This window comes from Puma concolor, chromosome D4 (genome assembly GCF_028749965.1).
Source record: "Puma concolor isolate L17-30 chromosome D4, mPumCon1.1.hap2, whole genome shotgun sequence".
In the NCBI taxonomy this organism is placed as follows: Eukaryota; Metazoa; Chordata; class Mammalia; order Carnivora; family Felidae; genus Puma; species Puma concolor.
Window position 1 is genome coordinate 86,005,736 of NC_141679.1, and position 25,694 is coordinate 86,031,429.

Consider the following 25,694-nt stretch of genomic DNA (forward strand, 5'->3'; position numbering starts at 1 on the left):
TCAACCCAAAACGGTTATCTCAAGACTTGAAAACTAAGGGAACATCTTTTCTACTAACCCAGCGTTTTTTAGCGCCCAATATCATTTCACATTTAAAGGTGACAGCAATATCTTTAACGTTTTTCTATTGGATTAATAACATTTAATGTTCAAAGCAATAAAGTGAAATGTTTTCGTGAGGGTGCTTTAGATCGCTAGTGGAAAATTCAAGTGGGGAAAAAATTTTTTTTAAAAAGACCACACACACAAAGTAATAGACGTCGAGAGCCATAAACTGGAAAGGGAGCCCGGGCATGGAGGTGGTTTCGAGGAGCTTGTGGGTGTGTGAGGCTGGGGTCCCCGCCGGCCGGGCGCCAGGAGGGGCTCCTGCTCTTGGCAGTGAGCGCTGGGAGCCCTCGCCCCGTCCCCCAGCCATTCATCTCCACCCAGCAGCGGAATATGACAATGTTAGCATTTTTCATTTCCCTGACGTTACCATTAATAAAGCGATGATCCAAAAGGGGCTTTGCTGAGTCTGTTCTTTATGCTACCATCACTCACGACTAGATAATTTCACACAGGATCGTTTTAAAATTAAATGACGATAAAAACGCTCTGCTGTTCTGTGTTCACCAGTTCATAGAAGTCTATCAAGTCATTAATGTGTCATGACAAACTGCTCGATGGATACAAGAGTAATTAATTATTTGAATAAATAACAAGTTGAACTTGGGGCTCTGAACCACAATGACATACGCATCCCATTAAGGGCGTCTTAGAACCTTTTCAGGGCACTGGTATGAAGAGTTAAAATGCAGGCCAGGGTCTCAGAAATGATGAAAAACAACTTGGTAAACACAGGGTAATATTTTACAAGCAGAAAGCCAAAATGTCACATTTCAGCGCCCACATGTTGTTCGGCGTTAAAAGTTCTCTGGCAGCGGCCATCTCAGGATCCTGCTTGATCAGTGATGATTTCAGAGAACAATTACACAGATTTTCATAATCACCATTAATCTCTGCATATTTTTCAAGATAATTACAGCAATTATTATTGAGATTTCTCTTTTATATGCCCATTGTGGAAAGGAACAAGTGCTTATTACACTGGATAGTTCAAAGGACCCTGGATTAAAATTCTTTGTCATCTCTGCGCTCGCTATTTCAACCCGTGTTGCCTCTGAAAGTTCATCAGCTCTAGAAATTAGAGTCCTATTAGCAGGCTCTATTATTAAATCTCAAGGCTGAGCTTGGGTCGTGGTTAGAGTGGATGGTTGAATTGTTCGCTCATGGGGCTGCTGGGTTCGGTTGGAATTACTGTCAGGTGGCAGGAGACGTCTGTGACAGGTGTAGTCAGAGACGGGTGGCAGCCTTATACCTATTTCCGTGATAGACTTACAAAGTGAACTAACAACCAATATTTAGAGAATACATTTTTGTGACATGCCCTTTAAAGGTTAATATTAAATCTGAGATCTGGGTAATTTATGGCATTGTACTTCACAGACACGCCAGGTTTAACGGAAGGGAGCACACTCCCTGGGATTTCCACGTCAAGGTGGGTGTCCACGCAGGCATCATTTCTCAGAGCTTCCTCTTCAGATCACCGCTGTCCAGAGAGCCCGTCCGCAGGACGGGAGTTTGTGGAAGGTGATAAACTGCTTTCAAGAGAAGCCGTTTCCTGGGGCGAAGTTTCTCGAAAACGATGCTGTTTGGGAACGCACCACGGTGTAGATCCAGTGTGCGCGCTCCTGTGCCCCATCCCAGCCACGGGCATTCCTGCCCACCTCCACCAGATGGTAGAGGTCTAGCTATGTGAGGCGGACGACAGCCAGGCCTTGGCTGCTGAACTGGGAAGTTCAGGATTTGAGCTTTCTGTTGACGGAGAAAAATGCAAGACCTAAAAGTGCCCCTTTCTTCCCTTCCAGTTAAGTTCTGGCCTGGTCTGAATGCACGCAAGCAGCGCGGTCTTGTGTAAGTTCAAGTTGGGTTTAGACTGCCATCAGGCTCTGCGTGGAGGTCCCGTTTTATTGGGCCCGTCCCTGTCTGCCACTGTGCCTGGTCTCGGAACCACCCAGAAGCTTAGGGAGGCTGAAGCCTGGAGCCGCTCAGGCAGCCTCTCCCACGGTGGCTGCGCCTCGGGGCCCTCGTCCCAGAGTCTCTCCTTCCCTGGGGGATGCCCAGGCCCTGGGGAATTTGATCCCGCTAATCAAGGTCAGAAGAGCTCGGTGCGGTGTTACCAAAATGCCACATTTTGCGCCATTTCTCTTTAACCTATGGGCAAGCTCTTTTCAAATCTTAAATAAAATGTCTAATGGGGTCCTACCTGTCCTCTTTGGGGGATATTCGAGCCCACTATCCTGTTGATAAAGTGCGTGGGCGCTCAGACCATTAAAAGCTTACCTACGAAGTGGAATCATGACATCGGAGAACGAACGTCAGAAGCGAGTCTCTCTGTCTTGGCTGTAAGAGTGTCCCCTGGGAGAGTGCCCCGAAGATGCCGTGGGCGGTGGCTCCCAGACCTCTTCCACCTCCACACGCCTGCCACCCGCTCTCTCCCCTTCCGGATTACAGCCCACTTCCATTGGTAGGTCACGTTTTCATTTCTTGGAGGACATCCCCGCCTCATCCTTCGCACAGCAGGAAGGCGGCGGACTTGGAGCGAGCATCCCCGTTCCTGCCCCAGCCCTGCCATTCACCAGCTGTGTGGCCCTGATAAGTCCCTTCCCTTCCGCGTTCCAGGTCGCTTTGGCAGGGTGGGCATGGCAGCACCTCACAGGGCCATCCGGAGGTTTAAACGGGGCTGTGTGCAATGCCCTGGCCCACTCCTCTGCCCCCCGGGCGGGCACACCTGGGGCAGCACTCTCCAGAGAGCGGTGGGTCCAGAGCGGCTCCAGACGTATGGAAACCTGGGACACCTTCTCTCCTTGCTCTTTGGTTCCAGCAAAGGGAAGGGGAGGCATCTGACCAGAACCCGTTACTGGGCTTTGTGAGTAGAATCTGGTCGAGGGCTGGAGAAGTCAGCAAGAAACCAGCTGTTACCTCCAGGGGGGTTGAGAACTGCATCTTCTGGGGCTTCATCCCGGTCTCAAATCACCGATACGTATTTAATATGATGCTTCTGTGAGACGGAAGAATGTCCAGCTAGGAGGGATTTTAGACTTCATCTAGCCCAGGGCTGCACCTCAGACTCACCTGGGAGCGTTGAAAAACTGCTACCCGGGGCCCACAGCTCAGAGCGAGCAAATCAGAACCTCCTGGGGGAGGAACAGCAGGTGGCATTTTTTTTTTTTTTTTTAAAGTCGCAGATGAGCACCGGCTGAGACATCTGGCCCAGCCCGTTCACTCTCCGATGCGGACACTGAGATGTGACCGCCGCGCACGTGGGCCTCCTCACTACAAGGCTGGTTTTCTTTCCACTGTCACTGCATCAACAGACGCTGTCCCCTTCTCAGGGCATCCCGTCAGGAGGTTTGCGATGTTGGCATGACCCAGCTGGGATCCGTTGCCTATGGTGCTGTTCGCCGGGTTTCTTTACTGTAAAATTAGCGTGTTTCCTTTTGTGGTGGATATGTAATTAGTGGGAAGTGTTTGGGGGCTACGTGAATAGCTCCCTCCCCATCAGATTATCCACCGATATTTGTAACTCCCATCATTCCTTCGATAGGAGTTGGCGTTTTATTGTAAGGGAGAGCTTCCCCTCAGCCCCAGTTTGTGCGTGTTGGGTGTGCACTGGTGCGTTCTTATTCATTGTCATCATTACTCTGACACTTAAATTGTTCCAACTGGCCAGCGGGAGCCCCTTCCCACTGGCTCCCGGATCCTTCTGCGGACTTTCCGTGATTCTTTGAGGATGCCTTTCTTTCTGATACAACAGCACGTCCCAGACTTGTCCCTTCCCCGCCTCCCTTCCATCAGCCACTTCTCCACAAAGAGCCCCTGTTTCTTCTGGAGGAGAACACTAGAACCCAAAATCTGAGCACTAGGTGTGGCTCACGGCTCCTGGGCTGTCAGGGGATAGAGATATACCTACAGTTGTGTATGTTGGGAGTGCGTGTGCATACATCTAAGTGCACAAGTGTATAAACACATATGTAACTGTGTATGTTTATGTATCTATATCTACTTCTTAACATCAAGTTTATGCTGTCACCTCCGGATTTGATCCAGCACCATTCTAACCCCCTGGCCGATTTATCTTTCTCAGCACAAGCATCCGATGTCAGCAGTCCTCAGTCCCCTGTCGTGGGCCTGCCCTCTTCCCACCGTGTGTTTTTCCCAGAATGTCTCATCTTCTCTCGTGCCTCAGTCACCAGCAGGCTGGAACCCCCCAGTCCTCCCCAGCCCTCACTTCTGTATTTCCATCTGGGCGGTCCTTACCGACCAATGTTGCATCTCGCTCATGACGTCCCAACCACGTTCACCAGTTTCTCTCTTGGGTTGTCTTGCAAGCCTCTCAAACCCAATACAGCCCAAAGGGCCCCCACCAGCTTACCCTGCACTCCTCTCCCGGTCCCCCGGCCCCCTATTCTCCCGATGGCCAAGCCGGAATCTCGGGGTCACCCTCGCCTCCTCCCCCTGCCCCTCCCCCTTTCACTGCTGCGGCCAGTTGCCAAGTCTCTTGGCCCTGCGTCTGAATACCTCTCGATCTGTCCCCACTACTCCCTTCTTACTGTCACAGTCCTAGATGCCACCACCGGCATCCCGCACCTCTTTTCCTCCTCCCTCAAGGTCCTGCCTCCAGCCTCACTCCCTCTAATCCATGCTTCTCTCCACACTCAAAAAAAGACTTTCCTAAAACAAAACATGACCATGTCTCTCTCCAGCTCAAAAACCCTTCAGTGGCTCTCCAGGGACCTCGTGGTGACATGCAGGCCACTTAAAATGGCAGTCAGGGCTCCTTATGAGCTGGCCGTTGCTGGTCTCTCCACTCTCCTGTTCAGCTGTTAAAAAGACCGAGATACGTGTGTCGCTACCAACATGGGAACGCTGACAGCTATTGAAAAAAAGCAAAATTCAGAACAGTTAGCTCTGCGGTGATACTGTTTTTATGAAAAACACAGGCATATACAAGACAAAATTCTGTATTTCTTCTCTACGTATGCAAACGGGTCCGTACGTGCATGTATTCCGCACATGCAAACAGGCTGGGAAGACCCCATGGGCCGTGCATAGACCACATCCAGGGCTAGCCCTGAGGAGGGTGTGGGATCAGGGCTCTGAATTCAAGGGGCACTTCAACTCAGCTATACTTTTGGAACTGTTTGTTCAGAAAATGTATTCATCTGGGGTGCCTGCGTGCTATGTGCGGTTGGTTAAGGATCTGATTCTTGGCTTCAGCTCAGGTTGTGATCTCAGGGTTGTGAGATGCAGCCCCACCTGGAGCCCCACGCCGAGCGTGGAGCCTGCTTAAGATTCTCTCTGTGCTCCTTCCCTCTTCTCCTCCCCCACTTGCTCGCGCTCTCTCTCTCGAAATTAAAATGTATTCCTTTATTGAGGGGGTTAAAAAAATACAACTTAAAAAGATACAGGTCTTCCTCGTCTCCCTGTGGGGTTACGTCCCAATAAACCCATCGCGGGTTGAGAGTGCATTTACTATACCTGCCCTACCGGCATCATAGCCTAGCCTAGCCTACCTGAGACGTGCTCAGAACACTTAAGGTGGCCTACAGTTGGGCAAGAGGGTCTAAAAACCTACTATATGCTGCTAAAGTGTTGGCTATCTCTTGTAATGTGTTGAATACTGTACTGAAAGTGACAAACAGGATGGCTATTCGGGGATAGCATGGCCATCGGCTTGTGGTCACCTGGCTGCCTGGGACCTGCCGCCCTGCACCACAAAGGGACCGTTCTGCTCATCGCTAGCTCAGGATAGGATCAAAATTCAACATTTGAAATCTGGCCTCCACCAAAAGCACGTCCCTTTGTGCCATCATAAAGTGGAAAACTCGTAAGTGGAACCGTCTTAAGTCGGGACTGCCCGTGTACGAGTCGGTCTTGAGAAGATGGGGAGGCATGTGTTCCTGCCCATGCGGCCGAGCCCTGCCCGCACGCCCCGCACCTGACGTTCCGGCGCTCAGCAGCTAGAGGCCAGGCTGTTCCGCATCCGCACTTGGCCCCCATCCCCAACTCACCGTGGCCTGAACTGCTTGTTCGGACCGTGCCTGTGTTCCGGAGGACTGTGGTCACTCCCAGGGGCAGCAGACCTTTGCTGGCCCTCCGTCTGCTTCTTACTCTGCCTTTACAGAGCCCCTTTTGTTACGCTCCAGCTCGCTTAGGAGTTTCTGTCCCGCACTGGGGACATTTACCCCGTGGCTCCTCAACAGTCCAGGAGCCTTTTGCTCATGGGGAAAAGTGTCACTTAGTTGGATTTTATCTTTACCTTGAGCAAAACGTAGTAGGTCTCTGCCCAAGCCACTAAATACTTGTGAAAATTTAAAAAGCGTTTCTGGGGGCGCCTGGGTGGCTCAGTCGGTCGAGTGTCAGACTCTTGGTTTCGGCTCAGGTCATGATCTCATGGTTCGTGGGTTGGAGCCCCAAATCAGGCTCCGAGTTGGCAGTGCAGAGCCAGCTTGGGATATTCATTCATTCATTCATTCATTCTCTCTCTCTCTCTCTTTCTCCCTCTCTCTTTCTCCCCCTCTCCCTGCTCCTCCCCCACTCACTCTCTCTGTCTCTCTCTAAATAAATAAACTTAAAAAATTAAAAAGCATTTCTGCAGCAGAGGGAGGAAGATGTCCTTGTGCACAGGCCTAGAGTTTCCCGTGGCTGTGGAGCGCGCGTGGCCCAACCTCTCCGGACTCCTGCCCTCTAGGCTCCCTCTGCTCAGGCCCCAGCTCCCGGGCCCCTGAGGGGCAGCTCTGGAAGTGGGGGGGCAGATGTTGGAGGGACTCACTTTCCTCCCAGGGATGTGGGGGGATGAAGTGGGCCACATGACTAAAGTGACACTTACTGGCAGGTGTTGTTCTGTGTGGGGGACAGGGAGGCTGAGAAATGAAGCGGGGAGACTTCCTAATTGCCCCCACTCAGTAGAACCTCAGAGAATATTCATTTGTCAGGTGAAGCCACCTTATGTTGAAGAATATGCTATTTCTCATGGACCTGGCACCCAGGGGCAGTTTTCTTTACTTCACTTTTGGGACTCTTTCCTGGGGGACATGAAGCAGCCTGGGCCCAGCTTGGGCCTTGCTCCTACTTGAGCTTGACCTATAATGCCAGAGATGGCAGACCCCAGGGAGAGCCATGGTCGGGGGGTGGGGGGCACTGAGGTACTCCGGGGCGGGCACTGCTTCGGCACCTCCAGAAGCCTCTGGATTGGGACTCACAGCCCCGGATTACAGAACTTAATGTGGCTGCACGTAACGTGTTGATGTAAAAGGTCGAAAACCACAGAGGTCTACTCTCTTGGAAGGGCATTCTCCCCAACTGCAGTGGCGATGATGGTCATGGTGACCGTTATCGAGCACGTACTTTGTGCCTGGGGCTTTACCTCCTTTAAGCTTCACAGCGATCCAGGTATGATCCTTTCCTTCTACAGTTGAGGAAAGAGAGGCACAGAGAGATTAAACCCTTGTCCTGAGTCCGTGGTGGACCCGGCCTGAATCACGCCTCTGCAGAAGCGGGGGGCTGTTGGTATCTGCGAATCACTGGTAACTACCGCGTGCTCCGTGCCCGCTGCAGGTGGGGCCGTGCTCTGCCCTCTCCCCTGCGGGTTCATCCCCAGAGCAGTGCTGCAGAGTGGGCGTGGTTAGTCCTCTTCCATGTGACTTGGGCCCAGTGACTTGCCCAACGCATCCCACAGCCAGCAAGTGGCTGAGCCCAGCTCAGGGCTCACACATGTCTGACTCTGGCACCCACTCCCTCCTCCCTCAGGAGGGCACTGTGGCTAATAAGTCAGTTCTTTGGGCTTATGAATAACTGGAAAAACAAATTGCTTTGGGGATCCAGAACGAAGTGGTTGGCCTTATGTGGACTCACTTGGAATGTCACTGAGCAGACAGTCCTGGAGGTGTTTACAGATATCTCCCAGGGAATATCCCCAAAGTGAAATCACCAAGAAAACAGGACAGGCTTGGTGTTTGGGTGTGCAAATGAATTTTGAGGACCGGCCTTGAGATCTTGAGGTGTTGGCATCTTTCCCGTCACAAATTGTAAAGGACTCTTGAATCCACTGGGAAGGAGAGAAGAAAGGGTCAGGTTGCTGATTACTTACAAGCAGGTACCCGGGAGTAAAGGCCTTGCACCATTCCAGCTGCATTTACCTTTATTCGGAAAATGACCACCTGCCAATAAGCCACCTCGTTCGCCGTCGTCTGTGCAAGTACTTCTGAGCTGTTGTGACTCCAGTTCACGTTACAGGGCTTTACCTATAAGCGGACGATACTTGAGATGCTGGGAATGGAGTCTTTTCCTTTAAATATCACATTTTTTGCCACGTGATTTTATGACCCTTTGTCAAGCATGGTGAAATTAAAACATGCATTGATTAGAGCACTTCCTCGGTGAGATGTCTGTGAGGGAAGGGGTGGGCAGCCCTGAGCAGCTGTGGGTACCCCAAGGCAACGGGGTGGCCGTGGTTCTGGAGCCCTCGGGAACTGGTCGGTGGTGGGTTGGCATAGAGCCCGCAGAAGTCCGATGGTGTGTGTTTGGAGGAGAGAGTTCAAGGGATGGCTCTGAGGGAGTGCCTTCTCGAGTAAAGTGATAGTCCCCGTGCGAAGGGAAGGTCCAGGAACTCTAAGCCTGTCCCATCCCCAGCCAGAGTTCCTGCAGGGTCCTAGCTAGGCTGTGTAAGCAGGAGTCTGATTCTATGTCCAAACAAATACGGTGTGCAAATTGGACTTACTTCCCCCAAGAATAGCAAAGTCAGGTATTCGGGTCAGTCGGGGGGGGAAAAAATTCCCCCCCTTCTCCTTCTTTAGAATAGGGGGTGGTAGCAGATTAGAGCTTTATTTGTTTAAACCTTGCAGATTCTGTAAGCATTCACAATCCTCTTGACTTGTAGTGCCTGATTGTAAAAAGAACAGTTGAATGAGCTCATTGTTTCCTGGGTTTTTTTCTTTAATGTATTTTACAAACACTCCGGTGACAGGCCTGACACGCTGATTTCTATGTACTCGCACTTCAGTCTGGGATTACAGCATTAATAACAGAGTTCCGTGCATCATGCCATTTTTAAGCATGATCGTTATGATAAAGGGCATATACTTAATTACAGGCCTGCTTAATTACAGCTCTGTTGAAGCTCGTTTGTTTAGGAGAATGCTAATTGCACTACGGAGCCCGCGGCACATCCTGGCTTTCATGTGCTGTATGCTGCTCCGTGCCGTGGATCAGCATTTTGTTAAAACTGCCACCAAAAATAAAATAAAAAAAAAAGAAGAAGAAGAAGGAAACACAGTCCTGGTACTAACAGGAAGCCTGTCTGGCGCGTGGCTGTAGGTCGGGGCAGAAACCACCATTTGTGGGCCGGGGGCCTTGCTTCTCTTGTGACCGGGGTCCCTGTCACCCTCACACAGCCTCCTGAGAGCTGCATCTTTCCCCCCATCGCACAGGGTAGCCGAGGCTCAGAATGGTGGGGCGGCCTGCCGGGCCACACGTCCACACCTGCTGAGTTGGAGGTGAGACCCAGGCCGTTGAACCGCCAGGCCCACCCTCCCGCCGCAGCTCTACAGTGACACAGCCACTGTAAGCTGGACTCTGTACTCGAATCCTGGCACCTGACTGCTCTCGGCCTCGGCTTCCTTTTTTTTTCTTTGCAATGTTTTAATTGTTTATTTTTGAGAGAGTGGGGGGGGAAGGGCAGAGAGAGGGAGACAGAGGATCCGAAGATGTCGGCACAGACCCCGATGGGGGCTCGGACTCCTGAACTGCAAGATCATGACCTAAGGCGAAGTCAGATGCTCAACCGACTGAGCCTCCAGGCGCCCTGCGGCTTCCTTGAGTATAACTTGCAAGCGATCCGTGTTGAGGCTCAAGTTGCTTGCTACGTGTTCACCACCCAATATGGAGGAGGTTCCTATCCTCTTGCCTCGTTTGTAGAACTAGGAGCAGTTCTGTTACCTCCAGGGTTTGGCGGTGGGTGGGGAAGGGGGCTTTGTTGTGTCCCTGGGAGCCAAGGGGCCTGGAGAGGGGACTGCCGTGTGCCCCAGGAATGCCACCTTTGGTGCCAGCAAGAAAAGGACAGGCGTTGTCCCTGCTTCTGGGTTGTGACCACGGACTGGCCAGGCAGTGCCTGCCTGAGATCCCCCACCCAGACCCCGGCTGCCTGGGAGGGCAGCCTGGGGGATCCGAACAGTGGCTCTATGAGAGCAGGGACCCCCTCGCTCACAGCTCTCACTCCAGCTCCCCCACGTGTCTCTCTGAGTAGACTCAGCAATAGACTGAGCGAGTGTCACAGTCTCTGAGCACTAAAGAAAAGTGAAGACAAAACACTGGCTTCAGCTAGGGGAGAAAGAAAGGAAGGAAGTAACGTGGCTCCCCCATGAGTAGCCAGGATGGAGATGATTTATGAACACTCTTTTGGAACACATGAAAAATGCGTGCCATTGATTTTAAGAATTATGTTTGGCAAATCTCTAGATATTTTAAAATATGGAATGGCTGCCCAGGTAAAGAGTAGAAATGGATGTTATGGAATTAGAAGGGGATTCAGCAGTCCCACAGATCAGCTTTCTCCCCAACACATAAAACCCCGCCCTCACTCCCCAGCACGTGGCCTCTGCCTGGACCCTGGTCAGCCAGCTCTGCTGTTCCTCCCTTTCGTCCTTGCCCCATCCCTCTAGCCCTCGCCCTGTGGTAGCTCTGAAAATACGTGCAGACATTTGGTTACGATCACCTTCGAGTCTTCTCTGGACCAGGATCCCCATCTTTCTGCCCTTCCCCATGTGCTGGCACAGTGCTGGGTTCTAGAGGGTGAACAAAAATGGACAGGGATGACACCTTCCTGGAGCATGAGACCTGATGGTTTCCTCCCCTCTCCTCACGTGGTCTGACTTCAGGTCCCTCACCATCCTGGGACTCCTTGTAGGCCACCTGAGAGGACCCACTGAGAGATCAGTCCCCATACTGAACTCACAGTCAAGCCCAGAGCAGACCAAGGTGGCGGCTCTCTCACCAGCACCAGGACTGTCGCACCATAACTTACCCATGGGACCCCTCCTGCCTGGTTAAATACCAAATCACGTTACCGGCCTGTTCAGCTACAAACCAGTCTCTTTTCATGTCTTCTATTGTTATTTCACATGTAGCATTGACCTTCAGTAAATTCCATCGTTAAATTTAGCCCAGGATCCCAATTTTTTGAGATCTTTATTGGATTTCTCTCTGTTACCCAGTTCATAGACTCTCCTCCCAGATCTCTCCATCAGCCACATCCTAGATAAGCCTACTAGGCATGTCTTCACTGAACTAATTGATAACGCCCTGGGCACCCTCCGGAGAGGTCAGTTGAGGTCGGTGTCAATCTATTAATCAGCTTCTTGAACATCTAGTCCAGGTAGTTATGGATTCCCCTCTCCTTGACATTGTCCAGCCATATTTATCTGTCTTGTCCACACAGGTAACGTGAGAAATTTTGCCAAGTACTTTGCTAAAATCCACATTCTTTCAGCCCACTCAAGCCTTTGATATACTAGATTTTTTAAATAAATGAAATTTGGCCGGCAGACCGTTTAGCAAAGTTTTATTGGCTCCCCTTTTAAGGGGCTCCCCTCGTGGCAACAGCATCCTGTTCCTCTCGCCAGCTCCAGCCGGGAACTTCAGCCCACAGGACCCTGTCAACTTGCTTTCTTTTTCCTGCAAGCCCGTTAAAAGTCTGTTTTCTAGAACATGAGAAGCATCCAGCCGTGCCCATCTTTCTATCGTGAACTCTAAAGTGGAAATTTATCCCGAAGTTCCCATCTCTCTCCCTTCACCAGTCAGCTCCCCTTGGCAGTCAGACTGGATCTGAGTGGTCCTCCCCACCATCTCCCCTGCCGCCGAGCCCATCAGCAGGGCACCAGCCGTGGGGCGAGCCAGGCCAGCGTAGCTCTGAAGGCTACGGCTGCCTCTTCTCACACAGTCTTGGGGTGCCTCTTCCCTTTCTTCTGTCCACGAGGGCTGCCTCCAGTGTGGCCCCATAAAGGCGTTGCTTCTGGTCTTCTGCCTTCAGCCTCCTAGAGAAATGTGCTCTGTGAGGAAATTGCCTTTGACCCTAATCGAGGACCAGAAGGAGTACCTTCATCAAACACCTTGATGTTCACGTGGGGGGACTGGCCCTTGGCCCCGACAAATCCCCCCCCCCCCCCCATTCTCCAGGTCTGGAAGTAAGGTCTCCACCTGGGGAAGGGCGTGGTGGGGGAAGGGCCTGAGAGCATGGTGGGGGAGGTGCCTCTGAATGAAACTCCCTCCGGGCAGCTGAGAGACCTACCCACTTCCTCTGGTCTGTCTCAGAAGCTAAGACGGGCCTTTTGGAAATGCTGTGCGTGCGTGTGTGCCTCCCTGTCCTAACCTGAGAAGGAGTAACGCGACATTCCAGGAGGCCAGGCTGCCATGGTCCGGAGAGCCAGATCTTCTAGATCTTTCTTTTCAAAGGCATGACCGTCAGTTGGAAGGAGAGATAAAAACACACTGCTGTGGGGAATAGAGGGAAAGTGCTGAGTGCTGGGGGATGACTCTGGAGGGGGGAAGTGCTTTGGAAGAAGAGACAGGTGGTGGCTGCTCAACATTGTGAATGGACCAGATGCCGCTGATTGTTCCCTCTAAAATGATTAATTTTATATTCTGTGAATTTCACCTCAACGAAATTTACTGAATTTTTACTAATGTGCTAAAATTTTTTTTTAAAAACCCAAGTACTCCTCCTCCCTGCTTAAATCTTCCCAGTTACTAGGGGAAGATGGCAGTCAGCAGCTCACCAAGCCCCCAGGGGCTTAGGTACGTGCCCTGTGGGGCCAGCCACCGAGCCCCTCCAGGCCCTGCCCTGTGCCGGGGATGCAGAGGGGACCCTCGTGGACTGCCAGGAGAGATGTGGCCCCGGCCAGGTCCCCGGGGAGGAGGGGGAGCGCCCCTGGGATGGCTCACCGCTGGAGGGGCACTCAGAAGGGCAGCCAGGGGTCAGCACGAGAGGGGAGGGGAGAGGGCGTTCTGTGATGGGCTTGCAGGCCCTCACGTGCCAGTGGGGACCCCCACCTTAGGAATCCCCCCGTTTGGGGAGCTGATGTGCTCCCAGCTTGGGACCTCCCTGCCTCGCCCCTGCGCCCACTGCTCCCCAGGCCTCTCGTTTCCGGGGGTGATCAGGCCATTGCACGTCACCCCATCTCCAGAACACACGTTCCCTAAACACACATGGGCCTTCAGGAGTAGCCACAAAACAGTGAGGGGGAGTTCTTCGCCTGGCTTCTCGGAACCCCCCCCCCCCCCACGACAATAAGCCTCGTGAATGAATGATCAGGGCTTCTCTGCTCGGGGCTGTGTGCTGAAGATGGGCTCGCTGAAGACTACACCGGGCCCTGGGTCAGCGTGCTTCCTGCGTGGGGTGCGTGGGGCGAGCAAAGGGAGCTCAGCCTTGGGCCCCGCTGCCTAACAGGCGGAAAGAAACGGCAAGAGGTGTGTGTGTGCAGACGTGTGTACAGAGAGCAGAGTGACCTGGCCCTGGCGGGGGACAGCAGTGGGCTTGGGGAATTTAAAGGAGAGGCAAAGTAGACCGTGGCTTTCACCTTGACTTGGGACGGCCAGAAGCAGGGCGACGCGTGGCCAGTGAGCGGGGAGGCCTGGGGAAGGGCTGGTCTGACTGAAATATTCTCACACACACCCACTTCCTGGCCTGGGTCGATCAGGAGGAGCTCGTAGAAGGGCCACCTACTTAGGGAGAGCATGATAATGGTTGTCAAAACCTTGAAGAGGCCCTGCTCTGGAAGAGGCAGGTGTGTTCTCAGAAAATCCATTTAAACCTAATGGAAGGGTCAGAGGATTTGAGTCACTGCTTGCTACCTGTGTGCCCTCAGCAGGACCCATTCTGTGACATGATGGCAAGTGCTAAGTGCTACGTGCCCACCCACCTCTGTGGCACTGAGAAGGGGGCAGGGGGTCAGGGGTCGGAGAGCCATTGGGGGTGAACCTTGGCTCACAGCCGGAGTTGGGAAGATGGTGGCAGTTGCTGGGTAGGGATCGTGGCCTCTTCTTGGATTTTGGGTGGGACCCCGTCCTGTCCTCCAGAAAGCACGTGGCCTTTCAGGGGTCATCTGTTCACTGATGGGTTTTCACGGCTATACACAAGCATGCACGCATATGTGCGCCGATGTCACCTGTCACGTCCGAATGTGTGACGTACTGCAGAAGATGACTGTGGGCTTCTTCCCATCACCCCTTTCTAGGGGAAGTGTCACACTGTTCCTGGCCCTTAGCTGGAGTTCCTCCAGGCAGCCCCAGCGGCTTGCAGGGACCCCACAATGGGAGAAGCCCTCCCCCCCTCACCGACCATGGAAGTCTCTATCTGAGCCAGGGGGCAGGGGGACAGGCCTTGGACAGCAACCTTAGAAAGAAAGGAAGCTTCCGGCGGTGCGGCAGCTGGGGCCAGCTGTGCTATTTCCTTTTCTTCAGACTTCCCAGAGAAGGCTTCATTCTTTTCCTCTCCAAAATAAATTACGAACATAGAGTAAAATGATCCCCTTGGCGATCAGACCTCTCTGACTCTGTCCCAGACTTCTCTCTTTTTCTCCTGCTTTTCTTCTTTCCGCTCCCGCGACTCTTCCTCCTTAGGACTGAAAGAAATTGCCACCTGTATGCCAGGGAAGCCCCATTTGGATGCTGGGGGAAGCTGCTTCCCAGGGAGCCCGCTCACCACGTCTTCTCCCCGTCCTCCTTGGCCACAGTGTGCCTCAGGACCATTGCCGGCAGGGCCAGGGGGAGAAAACTGCACCACAGACCCTGGTGTTTCTGTTTGCTTGGGACCCATTCCCATTCTGCTGTCCCCTGAAGACAGCAGTCCATCTAAAAAAGCCCAGGCCCGGGGTGCCTGGGTGGCTCAGTCGGTTAAGCGGCCGACTTCGGCTCAGGTCATGATCTCGTGGTCCGTGAGTTCGAGCCCCGCGTCGGGCTCTGTGCTGACGGCTCAGAGCCTGGAGCCTGTTTCAGATTCTGTGTCTCCCTCTCTCTCTGACCCTCCCCCGTTCACGCTCTGTCTCTCTCTGTCTCAAAAATAAATAAACGTTAAAAAAAAAAGTTTAAAAAAAAGAAAAATAAATAAAAAAATAAAAAAGCCCAGGCCCAGGGGACTGAGGCTGAACCACGGTGGCCACGCTGCCCCCACCCTGCTCCGTGCCGGGCGCCACACATGCCTCCAGTGCACACGCACCCTTCCTCACAGGCCCTGCCATCCTCCTTTTAAAATGTAACTTAAGCTCCCTGAAACCCACAGGCGGGATTCAAACCTAGTCCTTCTGACGCCCAAGTCACTCTTTCCTCCAAGCTGGACCTTTCCCGTGGGCCCGGCAGCCTGGAGGGTTGTGTCACTCTCAGCTGAGAGAACGTCCGCTGCCCACCTCACAGAGCACAGCTGTGTCCCCTCCCCGCCTGCCTGAGCCTCTGTTCCTGCCACCAGCCCCTTGGTGGCCCCCGCTGCTTATAGATCAGAGGCCTGACTCCTAGGTAGCCTCTAGGCCCTTCTCTGCCCCCACGGCTCTGGTCTGTGCCTCTGTGTGGTGCTCCGGGGGCGTGTGAGGTGTTGGCCTTCTGCACCGGGTGAGTGTCCTAGGTGCAGGGGTGGTACCTGTGCCCGCGTCAGCTTGTACTTCGTCAGCATCTCAAGTCCCTGAACGTCACCGGTGTCTGCAATGCCGTTTCCTCTCTTCTTTTGCAGCAATGGATGGTGTGCCTTTTATGATCTCAGAGAAGTTTTCTTGTGTTCCAGAAAGTGTAAGTGTTCTGCATGATCTCCCTTCTGTCCTGTCACCCCCAGCCCGCCTGCGTTCCCTCTGCTCATCACACAGGGTCCCCCCGGCAGCCCTCACACCCCGGTCCTCCCTCGTGTTGTCCCAACTCCCTCTCTGGGCCCCTTCAGCTATGGCTGCACGTAGCAGGTGCTCGGAGAGTTAGGGAAAAGCAGGCACGAGGGGCAGGGAAGGAGGGAGGCAGACAAGCGGAAAAACTCAGATTCGGCCATGGCCAAGCCTTTTTTTTTTTTTCCCCAATGTGACCATAAATTGGGCTCATTGTGAATGTTCTTGGTTTCCAAGCTCAACTTCTTAAATTTTTTTTAAAACGTTTATTCATTTTTGAGAGAGGGAGGGACAGAGGGTCCGAAAGTCAGGACAGCACAGAGCCCGATGTGGGGCTCAAACTCGGAAACTAGGAGATCACGACCTGAGCTGAAGTCGGATGCTTAACCGACTGAGCCACCCAGGCGCCCCCAGGTTCGACTTCATTTTTGTTTTTTTTATTTAACCGTGACGACATTTTACAGAAAGAAGGCTGCCTGGTTTTTTCATGGTCATTGCCGGATGCTGCGATAACCACACTCTCTGCTCTGGATTGGAGGGAGGCCTCGGAATGGCAGGGCCAGCCGGCTAGTGTGTGTGCCTGCGGCTGTGCTCTCCCGCTCACTGTGGGCCCCCAGGAACCCCATGCTATGCACCGGCCAGCCGGGGCCCCTGAGCTATCTCTGATGACAGGGGGCCTGAGGGGGCTGGCTGGGGGCCTGAAGGCCCGATCCCAGACTGTGGGGGGAGCCCACCCCACCTGGCACTCCTGGGACCCTGTCAGATGGTGCCCCCCCCACCTTGGGTGCAGAGCCCCCGCCCTCAACTGTTACAGGCCTGGCCCGTGCAGGCTCGATAGACTTGTTTCAGGGCTTTTTAAATCCTTTTTGCAGAACTTTGCTTCGAGTAGCTAATAACCGTGAGGGCCCCAGTTTGGGCACCAGCTAAAGAATCCTTCAGTGTATTTCTTGGATCCAGCTTAAAACCACCCGGCTTGCGATTTGACCTGCTCTGTAGTTTCCATTTTCATGAAATATAATAGGCCTCCTCTGAACCCTTCTGGTAAGCAGCTTAATCTTGAAAAATGCTCGTGACGTGACATGCGGAGCATGAGTAACTTCAGCCGACGCCACTTGGCCGCGTTGCCATGGCAACGCTGGCGCCTCTCCCGCCCCGCTCCCTCGCTCCCTCGGAGAGGCTGTTCTGTCCTGCACACCGGCTCCAATCGGGAAAGTTTAGTGGGGCAGTTAGAGCCTAATGATGCAACAGCTGGACCTCTGCTGGATGGCGGGCAAGCAGCCCCGTTCTTGCCACTCAGGCTGGCAGCGGGGGAGAGCCGGGCTGTTTTGTGGCTCCTGGCAGCGCAGCCCCGGGAGCGGGGTGCCGACTTCGGTGGCCCTGCCCCAAGATCGCCCTCGCCAGCTCGCTGCTGCCCGGCGCTGCCGACTTAGCACGTGCCCCAGGCCCGGTGGCTTGGGCCAAGCCCCGTGCCGCACACCCCCTGTGCTCTGTCCTTTAACCTCCCCCGCCAGCCCAGCCAGGACGGCCCCACCACCCTGCTCCGAACAGGAGAGGAAGCCCCACCTCTGGGCTGTGGCTGGGAACCACGAAGGCCTGGGCTTTTGTCTGAGACTCCGGTTTCACCTGTTCGTCCCGGCTGCCTGTTTTCGGAACCCCCCCCCCCCCCCCCCCCGCTCGGGAATATGAAATGCCCGATGTGCCCAGAGAGGGCTCAGAGCTGGGGCCCCAGGGACCAGGTCCCCTCTCACCATGCGTTCGGCCCAGACTTCTCCAGGCTTCCAGCTGACCCTTGTTGCCATGTGCATTTGATTTTTCATGTCGTCTGTTGAAAAGCCAGCGTCCTCAGAAAAAGTTCCCATCTTCGTGAACTTCTAGAAACGCCCATTAAAGTGCAGTGTTACCAGTTTTCACCACGACTGATCATTTCTCATTTCTCAAATGATAATTGATGGGCACGTCCTTCATTCCCCTTGCATTTCCAGAGGCCTAGAACTCCCTCCGGCTCCTTCCCTGGATGTCAAGGAGTCCCAGACAAGAGACTGACCATCCTGCCTCCTGGAACTGCTTAGACCCATCCCACCACGTAGATGGAGCAGTCAGGGTGGCATGTGGTGAAGCCCTGTGCCCCTCCGGCCCCCCAGCTGTGAAAGGAGCAAACCGGCTTTTGACACGGGCATGGAAGTGATCAGTGACAGTCACTGTCTTTTAGGAGGGCTGTGACCTTGCTGGGTGCTGTCGACAGATGACCAGGCAGGGTCCCTGCCAGCAGGGGCCAGCCCTGTTGTCGGCCAGGTTTTCTGCAATATGTGCTCCCGTCGCTCACCCCTGTACCCTCAGTGATCACTAGAGTCCTGGTGGGTTTCCACTGAAAGAGAATAGAGAAAACGCTAGATCACATAGGGTGGTTTGAGATGTCACCGTCGTCATGCATAAAAGCGAATGTGAAACAGCATTTTCCAGCCGTTTAAAAGGATGCCTTGATCTGTGTTTACAGATGCAGCCCTTTGATCTCTTGGGAATCACCATCAAATCTCTGGCAGAAATTGAAAAAGAGGTAAGCAAGCTGCCAGAGTTGGGGGCAGGTGGGGCCCGGGTCTGCGGTCCCAGGATCTGGCGGGGGCGGGGGGGTACCTAGGTGTGGGGGGGCCTCCAAGGAAAACACTTCCGTGTCGCTCAGATTTATTCCTTAGAAAAAGAAACTCACTTTTAACGTGTTTTTTGCTTCAAATCACATATGACCAACACCTCCTTGTGTTCTCTAAGCCGGAAGGTTTTAAGTGACGGATGAAACAATTCGGGCCTCAATGTTTTAAAATGTTTCCGTTTTTATTTTTTTTTTTTTTTAATTTTTTTTTTTTAACGTTTATTATTTTTGGGACAGAGAGAGACAGAGCATGAACGGGGGAGGGGCAGAGAGAGAGGGAGACACAGAATCGGAAAAAATGTTTCCGTTTTTAAAAGGTGGAGGTTGGGGGATAGGCCCGGAGTCTCCTTTCCCTCTCCTCCTCCTGCTTATTTGTCATGAGGAGGGGTTTGGGGAAACATCCAAGGAGCCTCTTCCAGGTTTAGAGCAAGGATCAGGATACATTCCGTTGTGCCTGATAAGCGAGGCCCCATTCGGCCGCCTGGTTCCACATGGTTTGGATGTTTCCCTAATAAAAAAGAAAGAAATCCAAGACTCCAGCCCACGTGACAACTCTGAGGAACGAGAGCCGAGAGGAGGGAAGGAGTCTGGGGTCAGACCCGCCGGTCAGTGTTTTCCCTGTTTGCGTAAGACATCACTGGAGTGTGTGTGTCGTCTCTTATGTGTAGACGGTCGTTAGGCAGAGTCACATGCTTGCATCCGGCTCTCCTCTGAGAGGCACATTTGTCTCCAAGATGGAAATGGTAGAACCATTTCAATATTCTCAGTTCCTTTGGGTTTTCTCCTGTATACCCAGCTAGCAGAAGCAGGTTGCATTATTGAAAGATGGCTGAAATCAAGGAAAATTGAATCAATGTAGTACAACAAATTTCTAAAGCTGTCATAGCAAAAACAAGACAAAAAAAGTCCCTCTTTGTCTTTGATTCTCACTAAATCATAAAAACCAACCTGATTGTCATCTATAGATTTGGGGGGAGGGGGCGGGAGCTGGGCAGTGAACTTGGGGAAAAGAATGGCTGGCCACCACATTGGAGATACATAGGCTCCGTGTATATACGTGGGGCCCCGTGCACCCCCTTCTCAAAAGCAAGCAGCCCCCAGACGGTTCTGCCCGCCGCCTGTTCACAAACCGCCATCGCCTGGGGCCCTGCGCAGGGTGGCACCGGTGAGCATGTGCAGAAGGTGGCTCACTCTTTCAAGGTGGCTTTCAAGGTGGCTCACTCTGGCTGCAGGGGTAAATCAGGGGCACGGCCTGTGACCACTTTAGGACGGACAAGGTCACACAGACGTCTCACCCGGCTCCACGCTGACCGGGGGCAAGCGGTCCCCTCTCTGTTTGAAGCTGGGATAACAGTAGAAGGCACGTCATGGGGTTTTCAGGAACACTTCACGGATATATGCGAACGCCAGCGCCTGGCACCACGGGGCTGAGGATGCGGAGGTGTTGTGTGCTAGACCAAGGAGGCAGCGTCTGAATGTCGTGTTTTCTCCTGCCTCGGGCCTCCTGTGCCACAGCCATAGCCCCCTTTATTTCAGCACCTGCTCTGTGCTCACCTTCAGCTCGGGGCTGTACCTACATTCCCACTGGTTCCCACCCCCAGAAATTGAGACTCTGGAGGTGAAGGGTCTTGCCCAAGATTGAGACCCAGCAGTTACACTCCAAACCCTGCCCCTTATGGCTTAAAGTCTGTGGTTTCACATTCCTTGAAGGGGCTGATGGGGACAACGGCGCAAGGGAGGCCGGTCGACCTGACCCTGGCTGGGCCCGTGAGTCACCGGGAAGGGATAAAGTAGGCGGAGCCTGTGTGAGGCTCGGTGCGGGTGGCAGAAACCACCAGAAACCTGAATTCTCATGCTGAGGACGAAAATCTGACCCAAACATGTGTCTTGTTAGAAGGCGTTGTCTTGATGTCCGGTGCTCTGAGCAGAGGCTGGCGGGGGGAAGAAAGAGTTCTGGACTCGGCCGCCCCGGGCTTAGATCTGAACAGCGCCACTTAGCTGTTCTAAACCTCCGTCTTCCCCCCTGTAAACTGGGAGAGTAATAAAAAATCCTCACTGCCAGCACTTACGGGGTTTGACCGAGATAGTCGCGTACAGGGCTTAGGACGATGCCCAGCATGCGGCTGCCGTGGTCTCAGTCACGCTGGTTGTGACTCTTCCCTATTAGCGTCCACAGGAAGGGGGGGCGAGCAGCGTAAATCCATCCCGTGTCAGCACGGCATGCCGCTCTGCCGCTGGAGGCGAAGCAGTGACGTCCCGTGTGACCACGCCAAGCTTGATTTCTTGTTTAAGTGATGGGTTAAAAATACTCGTCTGTGTTCTGCGTTGAAGGAAATTAAAGTGGAGTTAAAATGAGGGGAGATGGGGGAGGTTGGAAACGTTAAATAGGATATAAAACCGTCGCAAACACCACCAGAGTCAAGAATGCTGTGGTTTTTTCGTTTAATCTGAGGATTTAGAAGTTACTTGCCCAGGCCATCCGCGTGCATTTCATGGTGATTAGTATGTTGACATCACACTCTGGTGAACGGGCCGCTGCTTTGGCAACAATGGCAAGGAATTTTCTCCATAAACAATCATGAACTTGCTCCTTTTCGCCCCTGAACTAAGCATAGCTCACGGAGTCGGAGGCCGAGGAGAGAAGCTGGGCCCACAGCCCCCTGGCCCTGGCTCTCGGCTCCGAGGGTTGGGCCTGCGTCGCTGGGTGTCCCTTTGGTCAGGATGATTTTGCAACTTCCCATTCCTGGCAAATCTGGCTGCCCCTGGGGGCTGCAGGGTGGGGGCTGCCTGGCAGAGGACTTGGCTTTGCTCATTGTGTCATACTTTACACTGGTAAGCCAAACCCCTTGCCCACAAAAAGGCAGGAGACACCCTTTGGGTTCGGGGCGGACACATGACCCGAGCCGCCTCTCTGCCCATCCTGAATACCTCCCCGATCTCTTGAGCTCCTAAGCAGCAGGGAGAGGCCGGCATCCATGGAGGCCGCCATGTGCTGTCCTCCTTCACTCTCCACACCCTGTGCAGACAGGTGCTGTTGCCCCCGTGCAGAGCTGAAACCTGGGCTCGGTGGTCCCAGCCGTAAAGGAAGTTCAAGTGCAGTCCCTGATGGCAACACACCGTTCTGTCTGTCCAGAACCGGGGTGGGTCTGCTTTCCTGCTGACCTTAACTTTACGTACTCTGCTCTGCCTGGGGGTGTTTCTGAATTTAAGCCTGTGCCCTATCACCATCATTTGGCCGCAGGGATAGTTCACTCCATGAAGGATCCCCCTCACCCTGTCAGCTTTGAGCTGGGTGGTTAGGGACCAAAGGGAATGCCCCAGCAGCCAGCGCAAGCAGGGACCCGCAGTGCGCCCCAGCCTGCCACACCCGAGAAGCACCCCAGTAAGAGATGGAGAGAGACCAGGTGTCACCCCAGTTGTGAGTGGGCAGTGCACCTCCAGCCTCCCCTCCCCCCAGAAGCAGGCGAGCTTCAGGGAAAGTGTGACGCTGGGCCCTGGCCAGGCCAGCAGGAAGACGTATGAGCCCCCCCCGCCCCCCCGGCAGTGTGGCTAACAGTGTGGACTAGAGCCACCCGCCACGTTGGTGGGCAGATACCGGGTATTTGCAGGGACGTATGTGGACCGTGTACACGGTGGAGGCAACGTGGTTGGGTGGAGAGGGCACAGTTTGCGAGTTTGGATACCTGGGGTAGCATGCCAAGTCTTTGCATCAACGTGACCCTGGGGCAGGTCCCCTGGCTTCCCCCACCCCAGCCCCAGCGCTGGTCCCGCATCCGTGGTGATTGTGGCATATGCAGCACTTGGTTAAGTTTCTTGAAAGACCCCCAAGAATGGTCATGTTTAAGGTCGCGGCTAAAACCTGTGTAGATGCCATCGAGCAGAAATGGGGGGGGGGAGGGGGCGGAATTCTTCACAAACAGGAAACCTGCACGACTCAGAACTACTCTCAGCTGTGGGTGTTGACAGTGGACGAAGCGGTGCTTACTAAAGAAATTCTCACTTGAGTGCCATCACTCTCCTGGTGCTCAGTGGTGACACCAGCCTCCTTCCTGCCCAGCCTGTTGTCCAGCAGCCATATTCCCTGCCGTCCACGTCCGTCCCTGGCCGGGAGCAGGGCCTCTGCCATGTAAATTAGTCCAAAGCATGAGAAAGTGAGTTGTTGCTCCTCTCCCCTCAGCCACAGGAGGTGATCGGTGGCAGTGATGGGGAGGTTTTCTGGCCCAGGCCCCTCCCTCATGGGGCTGAGCAGCAGGAGAGTGGTGGTGGCCCTGGGGGACCGTGTCCCAGTGAAAGCCTTACTGTCCTTCCCGCTGCCCGGACAAAAGGTTGTCTCTGTTCAGGAGTCAGGAAAAGTGTAATTTTGCAGCCAATCCCTGTGATGAAGCATCTTCTCTCGGAGAAGATGGACGTATAAATATTCCCCGTCTCTGCTGCTCTTTATGTCCCTTGTAAGCAGTTGACCCACTTCACCATCTGATGGATTCCCCGTCACAGCCAGGCAGACGCGTCCCAGCTCCACAGTCCAGGCAGCAGCCCCTAAAATGATCCCGGTGTCTCTGTTCCCCTTACCATTACTCTGCATCCTTCCTCCCCACCCACTGCCCCACGTGCCCCGTGGCCCTGGCCATCCCCAGTCTCGCCCCTCCAGCAGACCCTCCAGCCCTCGTCTCAAGGAATAACGGCCAAGAGACAGCGGCCTTGATTGTAGATTTCACGCTGCATGCATAACAACCTGCAAGCCTTTGACAACTAGGAGCCAGCAATTCCTATGATGAAGTGGCATCCAGCACCCGTCCTGCCTTCCAGCTCACTGCAAAGCCATTTCCCCACCTGCTGCCGACCTCCCGCAGGAAACCACGATGCTCACCCTCCCTTCAGTGGGCGCCACACTGAAAACTGAGCACGACGAGGGAAGCTTTATCAGCCCACCGTGCTTCCTTGTAGGGCGCACAGCCTCCATTTTCAGCCGACTTTAAAGCTGAAAGACACGGGAGAGTCTAATTAGTAAAGGGACGATCTAATATTAATCACTCCCTTAAAATTGACAAGGGAGGCAGTTCATTTAACCACTTAATTGCTACAGGTTTTTATGGGCTGCTGTCTGCAGACGTATTTAATGAAGAAGTTATAAATCTAAGGGAGCTTAAAATTTTAATTTTATACCTAAATATTTTCCTTGTTCTCATGTTTGTAGTCAACCCTCAAGAGTGTAGTCACGTGGAATGTTCTTTAAATGAACATATTTGCTAACTGGCGTCATTTCAGTTTTTAAAACATTGGTTCCAGCAATTAGGCATTTTTCTCAGTTCCCAAATGACTAGAGAAATTCGTCTTGATTATAATTGCTCTTAGCCACGCATATCTAATTTGTGTCTTTTTAAGTGTTAATTAGTAAACAGTTTGAGCTGACATCTTTATGTGTTTGTGTGTTGAAAAATGGGGCTCATTGCTTATTTAGCTTGGGGCCGATTCCACTAGCATTTACGTCACGACGTTGAGGTGAAATTAATGGAAACACGTGTGACAGCGCAAGGTAAAAAGAATTTTCGAATTCAACTTTTGGGCATCCACTTTGCACGGGCTTCTACAGGCCCCTTCAAGTAGATGAGAGTGGATTTGGGACCTGCATACGTGGGAAGAAAGCGAGGCGGAAGATTTTTGTGTCAATAATGAAATGGCAGAGTCCCAATTTTATAAAAGCAAAATGTTCATGTCCCAGCACAATTGTTCATTCTTTCTACTTTTGGAAAGCTTTCATTGTGCTTATTAACGGTAAAGGATTTCGTGGCGGGAGAGGTTGCAAACTCTGTGGTGTGGTCCCTTGGCACCATCTAGTGGTCAGGTCTGGAACTGCAACAGGAAATAAGCTGCCTTCTGTCTAGATGGAAGGTTTTCACCCCCCAGAATCTTTTTATTTCTCAGTGAGGAAGCGGATACGTTTTGGGAAAGAAATTTTCCTGATTTACTTATTAAATAAAATTTAGTTAAATAAACAGAAGTTAGCCTGTTCTTCCTCCCTTTTTCATTATTGCACAGAGCTGCCACCCACATTCTTACTGAGTTGAGATAATTCCAGCCCCAAACAAAGAAACCTAATAAATTAGTTTAATGGTTGGCCTTTCTGAAGGCTCACGAGAAGTGTTAGGCTTCTTCTGAAATATGGGACGTAGCTTGGGGACCGCCACTTCATAGACTCTCCAGGAGTCTGACCACAAAGCTTAAGAACCAGTTTGAGGCCACAGACGAGATTAGTTCCCTCCCCCATTAATTGTAGCAGATGTCTTGGACAGTTGATCATCTTAAGCAGCTACCCTGCCAGTCAGAATCCGTTTTTTTAATATTTAGGGTGTTCCCCTTGAGTTCAAAGGTAGGTCGTACATGTTTATAAAACTGCAAACATCACAGAAACACGTAAAGTAAAAGGTGGACGCACACGCGTGAGGTAGGCTCACACCGTGCGTGATCTCAGTACCTGGCTTTGCACTTGGCACAACCTTCCACATCATTCTGCACAGACCTACCTCATTCTTTTTAATGACTACATGTGGTTCCCTTTTATGATTATGCCATAATTTATTTAAGCAATCCACTATTGATTGACTTTTGAGTTGTTTCCAATTATTCACTCTTACGCTGCTGCAGTATATTTCTTTGTACGTGTGTCTTTTCTCCCCTGGGTCTTTCTTGAGAAGAATATATATTACCAGTTTGTCTTCCAAAACGGGTGTGCACATTGAAACCTCCCCACCCCACCCCGTAGTGTATGAGCGGGCACCTGCCCCCCCCCCACATTCTCTAACTATAGCTGAGCAGCACCAGGATTGAAAGGTGAACATTCTTTCATATGGTTATTGCCTATTTGTAGTTATTTTGTGAATCTCTTCTGTTTGTGCCCTTGCCCAATTTTTTTCTGTTGGCTTAATTTTTTTTTTTTTCATTTAAGAATTCTTTATGCCCGGGGCGCCTGGGTGGCGCAGTCGGTTAAGCGTCTGACTTCAGCCAGGTCACGATCTTGCGGTCCGTGAGTTCGAGCCCCGCGTCAGGCTCTGGGCTGATGGCTCGGAGACTGGAGCCTGTTTCTGATTCTGTGTCTCCCT

The 25,694-nt window shown here is 52.7% G+C and overlaps 1 protein-coding gene and 2 long non-coding RNA genes across 7 annotated transcripts in view; 1 reads left to right on the forward strand and 2 right to left on the reverse strand.

The window, feature by feature from the left end:
* The window catches only part of MVB12B (multivesicular body subunit 12B), a 220,972-nt gene that overhangs the window by 154,159 nt on the left and 41,119 nt on the right, over nt 1-25,694 (forward strand). For 2 of the 3 annotated variants that reach the window (XM_086684035.1, XM_086684034.1), the window contains exons 8-9: nt 15,815-15,870; nt 18,448-18,507. In XM_086684035.1, coding sequence (XP_086540161.1) covers nt 15,815-15,870; nt 18,448-18,507 — 116 coding nt within the window. Of the gene's footprint in view, nt 1-15,814; nt 15,871-18,447; nt 18,508-20,773; nt 21,010-25,694 lie in introns of those variants that run through there. The other variant, XM_086684033.1, reaches the window with a different exon arrangement.
* The window catches only part of LOC147575066 (uncharacterized), a 54,729-nt gene continuing 45,060 nt past the window's right edge, over nt 16,026-25,694 (reverse strand). Inside the window, exons 2-5 of one of the 3 annotated variants that reach the window (XR_015243066.1) lie at nt 20,667-20,917; nt 19,893-20,048; nt 18,883-19,426; nt 16,029-18,753 (exon numbers count right to left, since the gene is read on the reverse strand). This is a non-coding gene — a long non-coding RNA (uncharacterized LOC147575066). Of the gene's footprint in view, nt 18,754-18,882; nt 19,427-19,892; nt 20,918-25,694 lie in introns of all 3 variants that reach the window. The other 2 variants (XR_015243065.1, XR_015243068.1) reach the window with 2 other exon arrangements.
* Nucleotides 22,127-23,785, reverse strand: LOC147575067 (uncharacterized). Its single transcript, XR_015243069.1, has 3 exons — nt 23,465-23,785; nt 22,523-23,133; nt 22,127-22,299 (listed from the first exon to the last, which is right to left on the reverse strand). It is a non-coding gene; the product is annotated as an uncharacterized LOC147575067 (long non-coding RNA).